A 13,380-nucleotide genomic window follows, 5' to 3' on the forward strand; every position below is an offset into this window, starting at 1 on the left:
GTATACCTATTGATATTTATAATAAGTTTAAAGACAAGCTACTCATCCCATTATTAGACATGTTTGAAGAATCGGTTGGAAAGGGTGAGCTGCCACCTTCACTACGGAATGCACTTATAACTTTAATATTAAAGCCAGGAAAGCCCTCCACAAAGTGTCAATCCTTTCGCCCCATTTCTTTGATCAACTTTGATGTGAAAATAATCGCAAAAGTTCTTGCACGGAGGCTTGAGAAACACCTGCCATCTATTGTAGCTCTAGATCAAAATAGTTTTATTAAAGGAAGACAGGGCTTCTTCCATAATATACGTAGAGTGTTGAATATTATACATGCAAAGAAAGATGCACCAGATGCGGCTGTGGTAGGACTTGATGCTGAAAAAACCTTTGATAGGGTTGAACATGAATACCTATTTGAAGTGCTTAATCGTTTTGGAATTGGCAGTTACTTCCTCAATTGGATCAAAATATATTATGATTCAAGGGCTTCAGTAATGACCAATTATATGGTATCAGAACAGTTTTCTCTCTTCAGAGGCACACGGCAAGGGTGCCCTCTTGTCACCTCTACTTTTTGTTCTGGCCATTGAGCCTTTAGCTATTGGAAGTAGAAGCAATAGCGGGATAGCTAGTATTAAAATTAATGATATTGAGAATAAAATAGGAATGTATGCGGATGATATTGTACTTTTTATAACGGATCTGAAACAATCTATACCCAATTTACTAGATTTAATTGAAATATACGGATGTTTTTCAGGTTATAAAGTTAATATATCTAAATCTACAATCCTATTTCTTAAGTTCTGAAACTAACTCCTCCGCTACATACTCCTTTCAGAAATGTTTTGGAAAGTTTTACATATCTTGGAGTAAAAATCACTCCAACAATAGAATCCATTGTGCCCACTAACTATAATCCGGTGGTTGACTCAGCGGTAGAATCTATTAACAGATGGAAATCCTTACCATTATCCATGATTGGACATATTAATGTTCTCAAAATGAACATCCTTCCTAAGTTCCTTTACCTCTTTCAGACCATCCCGCTGGCTCCCCCTTTTAATTTTATTACTCGAATGAAAAAGCTTTTTCGTAACTATATTTGGAACAGTAAACGTTCAAGGCTTCGCTTAACCCTGTTGTACTTACTGTATGACAGAGGTGGGTTAAAACTCCCTAACCTCCAGGGATACTATTGGGCGGCCCAGCTGAGGGCAGCCTCCTTTTGGTTTGAGCGTGAGTCACCCCTACATTGGATAAGGATGGAGGAGGCCACAACTTCTAACATTTCTTTAAATCTTTATCTATATTCAGCAAATATATCCACACTGAAAAAATACACTTTAAATCCCTTTGTAAAAAATACACTGATAGTGTGGCATGAAGTGTTAAATTATCTGGGGGAAAATCCTCCTCTATCCCAATTTTCTCCAATCTGGGGAAATAGATACTTTACTCCAGGCACTAATGACTTGAGTTTTAAGATATGGGCGGACAAGGGTATCAGTAAAATCTCAGATTTATATAATAATGATATTCTTTTAAGTTTCAATGAAGTAAAACAAAAATTCGGACTTGACTCAAAACATTTTTTTAAGTATCTCCAGATTAGAAACTTCATAACAAAGACGCAAAACTCTAGGTCTGCCAACTCAAAACTCTTTAGAAAAGGTGGCTTTAAACCATCATGAGGCAGGTGGCCAAATGTCACGGTTTTACCAAATTATTATAGCTACGGCAAAGGAATTTTCAAAAGATAAAAGGCTTGCGTGGTGTTCAGATCTTGATGAAGAAATTACTGGCGAAGAATGGCAGGATATATGTTTACAGTCTCAAGTCCAAACAATAAATACGCGGTTCAAATTACTCCAGTACAAATGGATAATGAGACTATATATGACTCCTGTTTTACTGCATCGCATTAACCCTAATACACTTGATCTGTGCATCAAATGTAATGTACATGAGGGTAACTTGTTTCATTGCCTTTGGGAATGCCTCACCATCCAAGAGTACTGGAAGGAGATAATAACAATATTATCTATTGCCACAAAAGAGAAGCTTCCACTATGTCCTAAACTTAGTATTTTCGGGTGTTTCCCAACAAGCTGTAAACTTAACAATACAGATAAGAAGATGGTTATATTTTGTCTGCTTGAAGCTAAACATAAAATTGCTTTGTCACGAAAATCAGTTTATAGACTAAACAAGCAAAGTTGGGTTGATGGATTACTGCAGTGTCTTGCTTTTGAGAAACTTACATATATAGTTAAGGGGAAATACGCCACTTTTGAAAAGATTTGGGGCTCGTTTATGAAATTTCTGGAGGAGGAAGATTTTACTGAGGCCTTGTAGTGGACTGCTGACTGTCTTTATTTTCATTGTGATTATTGTCTGGTTAGGATATTAAAGGTGGGACCAGTTTGTATGTGTATGTATATGTATGTATGTATATATATATATATATATATATACTTACTTACTTCCTTTATATTTAAAGTGCCTTTAGGTGCCTAAAACTGACCTTGTTGTTGATGTGCCTTGTTATGTTATGTTATATTATGTTATGTTAAATGTTTTTGTATGTTATTCGAAAAAGCAATAAAAATAATATTAAAAGAAAAATAACAAAAATCTGTGAATTGATAGATGAGATATATTCTGCATTTTAATGGTATCATCACACATACTGTACCCCCAAAACTCTGATTACACTGCGAGAGGCATAGCGAATGGCGGGTTTTGCCTAATAAAATGGCGGAAGTTACGCTCCTTTGCACACTACACCTCAGTATAGGTGATCTCAACGGAGTGGTCCATCTTGTTCCTCTAGTATCTTTGCTTCAGCCCACAATGTCTGTGCCGAACATGATGCCAAGACCTTCTCTTATCTACTTGCACATAATCCATATCGCTCCATTCTCTGCATATCCATATGCTTATCCAAAGTCTCAGAAACGCCACAATTGAATCTGCCTCAAGTACCACCCCCAGCAACACATTCCAGGCACACACGATCCTATGTGTAGAAAAAACTTGCCTTGCACATCTCTTTTAAACTTTGCCCCTCTCACCTTAAATTGATTCCCTCTGGTATTTGATTTATCCATCCTGGGAAAAAGGTTCTGACTGTCTACCCTATCTATGCCTCTCATAATTTTATATACTTCTATCGGGTCTCTCTGCAACAGTTCCAATTCTCTGGTGTCTAAATTCTCTTACCTGATTTTATTGGGTGAATAAGTACCTGAATTTTAAAAATGTCTTCACAGCAAGCTGTACTATAGTAAAAATGAACTTATGTCCAATTGTGGTCAAAAGCAGAAAATTGCAGATTATTTAACTTTGAGCTGTAGGAAACACATTACGAACTTGCCAAACTTAGGCTATTGGTTGCTTGCTCTTTTTAATGATTAAAGTCAATTAAAAACATTTGCTAAGCATTAGCAGACTAACAATAGTATTAGTTTGGTCAAATATAAAAATAAATCTAGAACTGAAACTGTTGCAGGATGTAGGTATGGCTTCAGAGGTGTAGGTATGGCTGGCAAGGAAAATATTAGGACCTTTCCCCTTTTTGCCCTGAAATGATGATAGTGACCTATTTTCCTGAATTATGCAAGCCTTTATACTAAAGATAATCCCACTATTCTCATATTTCTGGGACTGAGATGCTGTAATGTTGAAAGAACAGTGATGAATTTACTGAGTTCAATCATGTGTGCCTCAAACACGGACGGCACAATGGCACAGCGGTAGAGTTGCTGCCTTGCAGCACTTGCAGCGCCGGAGACCCGGGTTCGATCCTGACTTGGGTGCTGCCGGTACGGAGTTTGTACGTTCTCCCAGTGACCGCGTGAGTACTCTGAGATAATCTATGCTATTAGGTATGAAGGTTAATTGGCTTGGTGTATGTGCAAATTGTCCCTAGTGTGTGTAGGATAGTGTTAATGTGCAGAGATCACTGGTCGGTGCAGACTTGGTGGGCCGAAGGGCCTGTTTCCGCTCTGTATCTCTAAACTAAAATTAAATGGGAACATGCAGATGGTTGCATTTTGATATTCTTGTCTTTCTAAATGTAGTGGTTACAGCTATGGGAAATGCTGTAGGTTTATTGCATTGCCTTTTGTAGAAAGTACAATAGACAATAGACAATAGACAATAGGTGCAGGAGTAGGCCATTCAGCCCTTCGAGCCAGCACCGCCATTCAATGCGATCATGGCTGATCACTCAATCAGTACCCCGTTCCTGCCTTCTCCCCATACCCCCTCACTCCGCTATCCTCAAGAGCTCTATCCAGCTCTCTCTTGAAAGCATCCAACGAACTGGCCTCCACTGCCTTCTGAGGCAGAGAATTCCACACCTTCACCACCCTCTGACTGAAAAAGTTCTTCCTCATCTCCGTTCTAAATGGCCTACCCCTTATTCTCAAACTGTGGCCCCTTGTTCTGGACTCCCCTAACATTGGGAACATGTTATCTGCCTCTAATGTGTCCAATCCCCTAATTATCTTATATGTTTCAATAAGATCCCCCCTCATCCTTCTAAATTCCAGTGTATACAAGCCCAATCGCTCCAACCTTTCAACATACGACAGTCCCGCCATTCCGGGAATTAACCTAGTGAACCTACGCTGCACGCCCTCCATAGCAAGAATATCCTTCCTCAAATTTGGAGACCAAAACTGCACACAGTACTCCAGGTGCGGTCTCACCAGGGCCCGGTACAACTGTAGAAGGACCTCTTTGCTCCTATACTCAACTCCTCTTGTTACGAAGGCCAACATTCCATTGGCTTTCTTCACTGCCTGCTGTACCTGCATGCTTCCTTTCATTGACTGATGCACTAGGACACCCAGATCTCGTTGAACTCCCCCTCCTCCTAACTTGACACCATTCAGATAATAATCTGCCTTTCTATTCTTACTTCCAAAGTGAATAACCTCACACTTATCTACATTAAACTGCATCTGCCATGTATCCGCCCACTCACACAACCTGTCCAAGTCACCCTGCAGCCTTATTGCATCTTCCTCACAATTCACACTACCCCCCAACTTAGTATCATCTGCAAATTTGCTAATGGTACTTTTAATCCCTTCGTCTAAGTCACACTTGGTAATAGGGTAACTAGAGGGAATGGTACAGAATGGTAAATTGGTTGCTAATCAATTATTCTGGGCGGCTCAGTTTCTCAAGTATTGTCAAAGCTAAACTTATTCAGTCATACACATTATTACTGTGCCTTATCAAAGGTGAAAAGCCTGTGGAGAATCTGAAAGTGAAGCACTCGCTAACGAATACTTTATTTCAACCTATTCCCACATCTTCATGATAGCTATTGATGTGACTGCTCAGTGATGACCACTCCACCCTAGGATATCAGTGGTGGGAGAGTTAATGATGTTATTGTCAGAAAGGTGACTAGATATTCGTATCACTGATGGTCATGGCCTTGCATGTGTGACATGATTATAACTTGCTGGAATATATGTCCAATCGATTATTGTTGAATGAATGAATGTGCATGTGTACACTATGTGTCTTTTTAAGGTGCCCTTCCAGCATTAATCAAAGTTAAATTCCCATGTAGTCCTCTAATTGCTGCTATTTATCCGCCCATGTTGTGGCCAGGTATAGACTCCCATGTTCAGGGGTAGCGAGTGGAATTAAACCACTCGGTGGTCATCAGCAGATAACTGATGGAAGAACATTGATGGAGTAGCCTAGCATGCATGGCCTTGCACTTTTGTTTATTCATTTCTTGAGATGTTGCTGGCAAGTCCAGCATTTATTTCCCATCCCAAATTGCCTTTGAGAAGGTACTGGTGAGCCATCTTCTTGAACTGCTGCTGTCCTCGGGTAAAGTCGCAACCCGCAGTGCTGTTTAGAGCTGAGTTCTGGGATTCACACCCAGCCGCAATGCATCATTTCTAGTTGCACTTTCCAAATCAAAAACCCTCTTACATAGGTAATATGACAGTTAATATATTGGACTGCTGAATATGGCACAACATCAAATATTGTGATCTATTGTCAACACCCAAGCAAGACAAAAGGTAATGGAGTTGCCTGATGAGACCTGCAGTGTGGAGTATTCATTTCATTGAAAGTTTAAGGGTTTCTCAAAGCCTAACCTCATGAATGGAATTTGAGAAAATGTTATTTGCCCACATGCTGCTTTTGGCACACTTCAGCTTCCTGAACTTTAGTTCTCTTCCTGTCGGGTTCGGCTGTGCTGATTCTTCATGCTTTTCATACATCCTTTCTATTGCAGGATAACCCAAACTGAACACATGTGCCAAAATCAGTTGTCAATTTAATTCTTTTGTCTTTCCAATTCCTGCTGTTGTGACAGTGATGGCATTCTTTTCTCTGGTGTTCCCTCAAATTCTTTAGATTTTTGATTTAGTTTATGTTCTTTTGATTTTCAACCGCAGTGTTAATGTTGCTTTTGAGAACAATGCTCGACTGTTGTACAACATAGGATCCCATAACGTTATGTCAACAGTACCTTGCCAACAGAACATTATAGCTACTCATTGCTTTGAATACCTGAAATTTTGAAGATCATTTTTTTCTTTGAAAAAAAGGAAATCCATAAAAGTTGAATAAATATAATTTTGATCTGCATTTGTGCAGCTCTGTAAATTTCAACTTTTTTGAGAACAGTTTTATGGATAATTACCAAAACAAAGTTATCATATTTTTTTATAGGCATAATGGCAAGAACAGTCAGAAAATATTATCAGATTTTTTGCTGATACAAAACATTGGCTGGGTAGTGCTGAGAACCAAATGGGTGCCTGTTGTAAAAATCAGGAAATTGATGGGAAAACAAAGTTTTAAAATCTTTAGATCTGTTTAATGCCAAACTATGTACAAAAAGTTTTCCTGCATGGCATAGAAGAAAAATTCTAAGGGGAGTCAGAGGCGGCCATGGCTGACTAGGGAAGTCAAGGACAGTATAAAAATAAAAGAGAAGACGTATAACATAGCAAAGATGAGCGGGAAGCCAGAGGATTGGGAAACTTTTAAAGATCACCAGAAGGTAACTAAAAAGGCAATACAGGGAGAAAAGATGAAGTATGAAGGTAAGCTAGCCAAGAATATAAAGGATGATAGTAAAGGTTTCTTTAGGTATGAGAAGAGGAAAAAAATAGTTAAGACAAATGTGGGTCCCTTGAAGACAGAAACAGGTGAATTTATTATGGGGAACAAGGAAATGGCAGACGAGTTGAACAGGTACTTTGGTTCTGTCTTCACTAAGCAAGGCACAACCTCTCAGATGTACTGGGGGACAGAGGACCTAGGGTGGCGGAGGAACTGAAGGAAATTCACATTAGTCAAGAAATGGTGTTGGGTCGACTGAAGGCTGATAAATGCCCAGGGCCTGATGGTCTGCATCCCTGGGTAATCAAGAAGGTGGCTCTAGAAATCATGGATGCATTGGTGATCATTTTCCAATGTTCTATAGATTCTGGATCAGTTCCTGTGGATTGGAGGGTAGCTAATGTTATGCCACTTTTCAAGAAAGGAGGGAGAGAGAAAGCAGGGAATTCTAGACCAGTTAGCCTGACATCAGTTGTGGGGATAGCATTAGTGTCCTCATGTTGTCTCCCTGCCATCACTGCAATGTTTGACCCCCTGATTTTACGATGGGTAAAACACAGGTTTGACCAACTGATTGATATAACATATAACATATAACAACTACAGCATGGAAACAGGCCTGTCCGGCCCTACCAGTCCACGCCGACCATTCTCCCTGACCTAGTCTCATCTACCTGCACTCAGACCATAACCCTCCAATCCCCTCCTATCCATATACCTATCCAATTTACTCTTAAATAATAAAATCGAGCCAGCCTCCACCACTTCCACCGGAAGTCCATTCCATACAGCCACAACCCTCTGAGTAAAGAAATTCCCCCTCATGTTACCCCTAAACCTTTGTCCCTCAATTCTGAAGCTATGTCCCCTTGTTGGAATCTTCCCCACTCTCAAAGGGAAAAGCCTACCCACGTCAACTCTGTCCGTCCCTCTCAAAATTTTAAAAACCTCTATCAAGTCCTCCCTCAACCTTCTACGCTCCAAAGAATAAAGACCCAACCTGTTCAACCTCTCTCTGTAGCCTAAGTGCTGAAACCCAGGCAACATTCTAGTAAATCTCCTCTGTACCCTCTCCATTTTGTCGACATCCTTCCTATAATTTGGCGACCAGAACTGCACACCATACTCCAGATTCGGCCTCACCAATGCCCTGTACAATTTCAACATTACATCCCAACTTCTATACTCGATGCTCTGATTTATAAAGGCAAGCATACCAAACGCCTTCTTCACCACCCTATCCACATGAGATTCCACCTTCAGGGAACAATGCACAGTTATTCCCAGATCCCTCTGTTCCACTGCATTCCTCAATTCCCTACCATTTACCCTGTACGTCCTATTTTGATTTGTCCTACCAAAATGCAGCACCTCACACTTATCAGCATTAAACTCCATCTGCCATCTTTCAGCCCACCCTTCCAAAAGGCCCAAGTCTCTCTGTAGACTTTGAAAATCTACCTCACTATCAACTACTCCACCTATCTTAGTATCATCTGCATATTTACTAATCCAATTTGCCACACCATCATCCAGATCATTAATGTAAATGACAAACAACAGTGGACCCAACACAGATCCTTGGGGCACTCCACTAGACACTGGCCTCCAACCTGACATACAATTGTCAACCGTTACCCTCTGGTATCTCCCATTCAGCCATTGTTGAATCCATCTTGCAACCTCACTATTAATACCCAACGATTTAACCTTCTTAATCAACCTTCCATGTGGAACCTTGTCAAACAAGGAAATTACTAGTAGATTGAACGATGTTATTTGAAGAAAATGGCAGATAAATGGTACCAGCCATGTAAAAACATGCACAAGTGAGTGCAAATTTCTATGCACACTTGCCTTATTTCTGTATGCTTATAATTGAAAATGAACAACAGACATTACAGTGAAAGGTACCTCAGACAATCATGTGATGTGAACATGAAAAGACCAATAGTATAAGAAAATAACTGCAGATGCTGGTACAAATCGATTTATTCACAAAATGCTGGAGTAACTCAGCAGTTACTCCAGCATTTTATGAAAAGACCAATGCCCACCTTTGAATTGCAAGCCTTGTAACACATTTATGTGCTGATCTATTTGAAAGCATTTTTTATTGTTTTTTTTAATCCAACTTATTCTAGAAATGTGATAATATTTAGATGTCTTTTTTTTTCTCCATACCACAACTTTAGAAAGACATTTGATAATGTTCTGCATGGGAGTCTGCTCTGGAAGGTTAGATCGCATGAGATCCAGGGAGAACTAGCCGATGGAGAAATGGCTTCATGAAAGGAAGCAGAGGGTGGTGAGGAAGGTTGTTTTTCAGATTGAAGGTCTGTGACCAGTGGTGTGCCTCAGGGATCAGTCCTGTTTGTGAGAATGTAAAAGGCATAATTAATAAGTTTGTGGATGATTCTAAAGTTGGTGGTTTCCCAGAGTGGGGAAATCAAGAACCAGGGGACACAGGTTTAAGGTGAAAGGGAAATAATTTAGTATCTGAGGGGCAACTTTTTCACACAGAATGGAGGGTGTATGGAATGAGCTGCAAGAGGAGTAGGTGAGGCAGTTACTGTAACAACGTTTAGATAGGTACATGGATCGGAAAGGTGTCGAGGGATCTGGGCCAAACATGGGCAGGTGGGACTAGTGTAGATGGGGCATCTTGATCGGAATGGGCAAGTTGGGCTGATGATCCTGTTTCAGTTCTGTTTCAGTTTCCTTTCTATCTTTCAGTCCTGCATCAATGATCTGAAGAAAACAAGCAACCTGGAAGCCTATGTGGAGTGGTTTAACAGACTGAGCTATCTGGTAGCAACAGAGATCTGCATGGTGAGTCAGAAGCTAGCAGGGTCTGACATTGGAGCCCTTTTTTTATGCCTGTCACAATAATTGCTCCTTATTATTATGCATTTCCCCTGTCAGTTCCTTTTAGTGAAAGGTGCTGTTTCCATCTAAAGTCTAATTTTCTCATCTGTCATTCACAGCCTGCGAAGAAGAAGCACAGGGCACGGATAATAGAATATTTTATAGACGTTGCTCGCGAGTGCTTTAACATCGGCAATTTCAATTCCTTGATGGCAATTATTTGTGAGTATTGCTCGTAAGATGGGATGTAATGAGACACAGGGCAGATCAATCAAGTTAGGAGATCTTCATTAAATCCAAACAGTATTGTTTGTAAAACATGATTACACTTTAATCAGTCAGCAGTATTGGCCCCCCGGACAGGTTTTATCAGTTCCCTGATACAGATAAACTATCAATTAGGAGTTTAATATTCAGAAGATAAATGATTAAAAATACAACTTTTTAAAGAGAGATGTACAGTGTAACCTTATTCAATTTAAATTGTCATATTGACATCACAATAATACTTTATTAGCCAAGTATGTTATGCCAAGTATGTTATGCCATACAGTCATAACAATAAAAAGCAACAGAACACACAAAATACATTTTAACATGAACATCCACCATAGTGACTCCTCCAGATTCCTCACTGTGTGGAAGGCGAAGAGGGGACTCTTAACAAAATACCCCTTTGCAGTTCGTGTCTTTTGAACTACGTTCATCTGATGTTATTAACAAAGATAATTATGTGCGAGTCTGTCTCAAGGGCATTTGAATATCAGTCAAAACAAATGATACTAACATTTTACAGATCATCGGTTCCGCCACAAACGGAACAACATTTGGAGATTGTTAAACCTTGCCCTCAAAATTACTGGTGAATTGGAAACAATCCAAGATTCGAGTGACAGGCATGATTGAGACTTCAGATGACTGATATGAAGGCAGGTTCAATAAACTGATTATTTTCATTGGAAACATGATTGAGTGCTGACTCAATCTCTGCTTCAAAGTACTGAAAATAAAAGCCATTGTAGATGGGTTGGTTTATTCAATTTAATTGTCGAATGTCAGTATGGGATCTTTATATTTGACTATTTAGTTGTAAAATGTAAAATGAACAAGTTTCAAGCCAGTGAAAATAAAACTAATTTATTTCCATTGCAGAATAAATTTTGCATAAATCAAACCATGAGCCTAAACAATTTGCTCTTTGTAATACTCATGTAAAGGCTGAATAAAAATATATCTGATTTGAGCTACAATGATCATTGCAACTGCAATGTTGGAGAACATTATGGTTCCTGAATTTCTGGGACTGATGGGGTACCAGGCCAATTAATGTCAAGGGTGAATAAATATCTTGGGGACTTTATATCTGACTTGTGCGCAGCAGGGAAACACAATGAAAACTTTGTTTACAAGGCAATTAAATGCCATCGGGCTGACATATTAATTGTAGAGAATCTGAAGAACCACACGGCCTTCTGCTGTTTCATTATTTTTCATTTTAAGTAGCTCTGCCGAATTTCAGCATGGGATTTTTATGATTTTTGACTTTTTAATTGTGCTACTGCTGTGTCTGCCTAAATATAAAGAAACCAGGCATTTTATTACGTTCTTTCAAACTGAAGCCTGAATGGTAACAATTTGCCCACAAGCTAGTTTCTAGTATTTCCACTTGGGGTGTATGCAAGCCATAGTTTTAAAAGGAATAGTCAAGGTTTGTAGAATTATCGCAGATGAGTACTTTAGGGCAACTACCATAAAAGACTTTGCAGAATGTGCACAAACACAGTACTTTTGGTTTCATACTTTAATCTGCAAATGTAAATAGAAAGACAGGCATGTATTGACAAAAGGTTATTGCTGATACAACCTAACTTCAAGCATAACTTTATTTATAATGATAAATTACAAAGTAATATTTATAGTTTTTTCTCAATTATGATAACCTTTTATTAAGCAAAGCATTTCTGAACAACATATGTATCACTACAATGCTTTGTGCATGACTCTATCCAATATTGATAAAGATAGTAATAATTTCTAATAATGTGGATAGGCACACAAATAAGTCATAGATAAGTATGTGAAATCTGAAGCATTAGTTGAGGTTCCTTGCTATCAAGATGCATAGGGGATCTTCTCGAAACATATAAGATTATTAAGGGGTTGGACACGTTAGAGGCAGGAAACATGTTCCCAATGTTGGGGGAGTCCAGAACCAGGGGCCACAGTTCAAGAATAAGGGGTATGCCATTTAGAACGGAGATGAGGAAAAACGTTTTCAGTCAGAGAGTTGTAAATCTGTGGAATTCTCTGCCTCAGAAGGCAGTGGAGGCCAATTATCTGAATGCATTCAAGAGAGAGCTAGATAGAGCTCTTAAGGATAGCGGAGTCAGGGGGTATGTGGAGAAGGCATGAATTGAGAATGATCAGCCATGATCACGTTGAATGGTGGTGCTGGCTCGAAGGGCCGAATGGCCTCCTCCTGCACCTGTTGTCTATATCATATCAAAAGTTATGTGGCAAACAGTAATGAACATTTGTTTAAAATGTAAAAAGAGTATAAAGAAGTGTGCATGATAATTTTTTCATCCATGAGATCAAGTAATACTGTTGATCATTACTGGAACATATTGTTCTTTTTCAAATGCTGCTCTGGGCTTTGCTCATCTGCATTGTCTCATGCTTAAGCAGTGCTTTGATTTTAAATTCTTATCCTGTTTTCATATCCTTCCATGGTCTTTCCTCAGTCTATGTCAAATCTCCTTCAACCTTTATAGCTTTAAAATAACTCTCTATGGTCTCTTCATTGTTCGCTCATTCATTGATAGTTGTGCCTTTAGGTTTCCAAGGCCTGCAACTCTTGAATTCTCTCCACAAATATTTTTGACTAAATTTTTCTTCTTTAATAGACTTCTTAAAACTGACTTAATTGACCAAGCTTTTGGTTAGTTGATTAACTTTGTGATTTGTTTTTTGTTTGATGATGGACAATAGGTGCAGGAGTAGGCCATTCGGCCCTTCGAGCTAGCACCGCCATTCACCGTGATCCCCACTGCGGTACCCCACTAGTCACTGCCTACCATTCTGAAAGGGACCCATTTATCCCCACTCTTTGTTTCCTGTCCGCCAACCAATTTTCTATCCATGTCAGTACCCTACCCCCAATACCATGTGCTCTAATTTTGCCCACTAAATTGATGCTCCTGTAACATACTTTAGAATGCATGAACTCTGCACATATGACAGATGTTGTCCTTGGTAGCTACTATGTTCTCGGTCGTGTTGGACTATTATTGGAAATGAATATCTCAATTATTCATGAAACTACTTTGTTATTCCTTCTTTCACTCTCACAAGAATCGTGGGAACTGTTACTGAAGAACACTGCCCACTGCAGTG

The 13,380-nt window shown here is 39.3% G+C and overlaps 1 protein-coding gene across 1 annotated transcript in view; it reads left to right on the forward strand.

Annotated features, from left to right (window-relative positions):
- Positions 1-13,380, forward strand: part of rasgef1ba (RasGEF domain family, member 1Ba) — a 78,567-nt gene that overhangs the window by 44,487 nt on the left and 20,700 nt on the right. Inside the window, exons 7-8 of the mRNA XM_078402088.1 lie at positions 9,853-9,948; positions 10,104-10,206. Of these exons, the coding sequence (XP_078258214.1) occupies positions 9,853-9,948; positions 10,104-10,206 (199 nt within the window). The remainder of the gene's footprint in view (positions 1-9,852; positions 9,949-10,103; positions 10,207-13,380) is intronic.

Source organism: Rhinoraja longicauda, chromosome 1, assembly GCF_053455715.1.
Source record: "Rhinoraja longicauda isolate Sanriku21f chromosome 1, sRhiLon1.1, whole genome shotgun sequence".
NCBI lineage: Eukaryota > Metazoa > Chordata > Chondrichthyes > Rajiformes > Arhynchobatidae > Rhinoraja > Rhinoraja longicauda.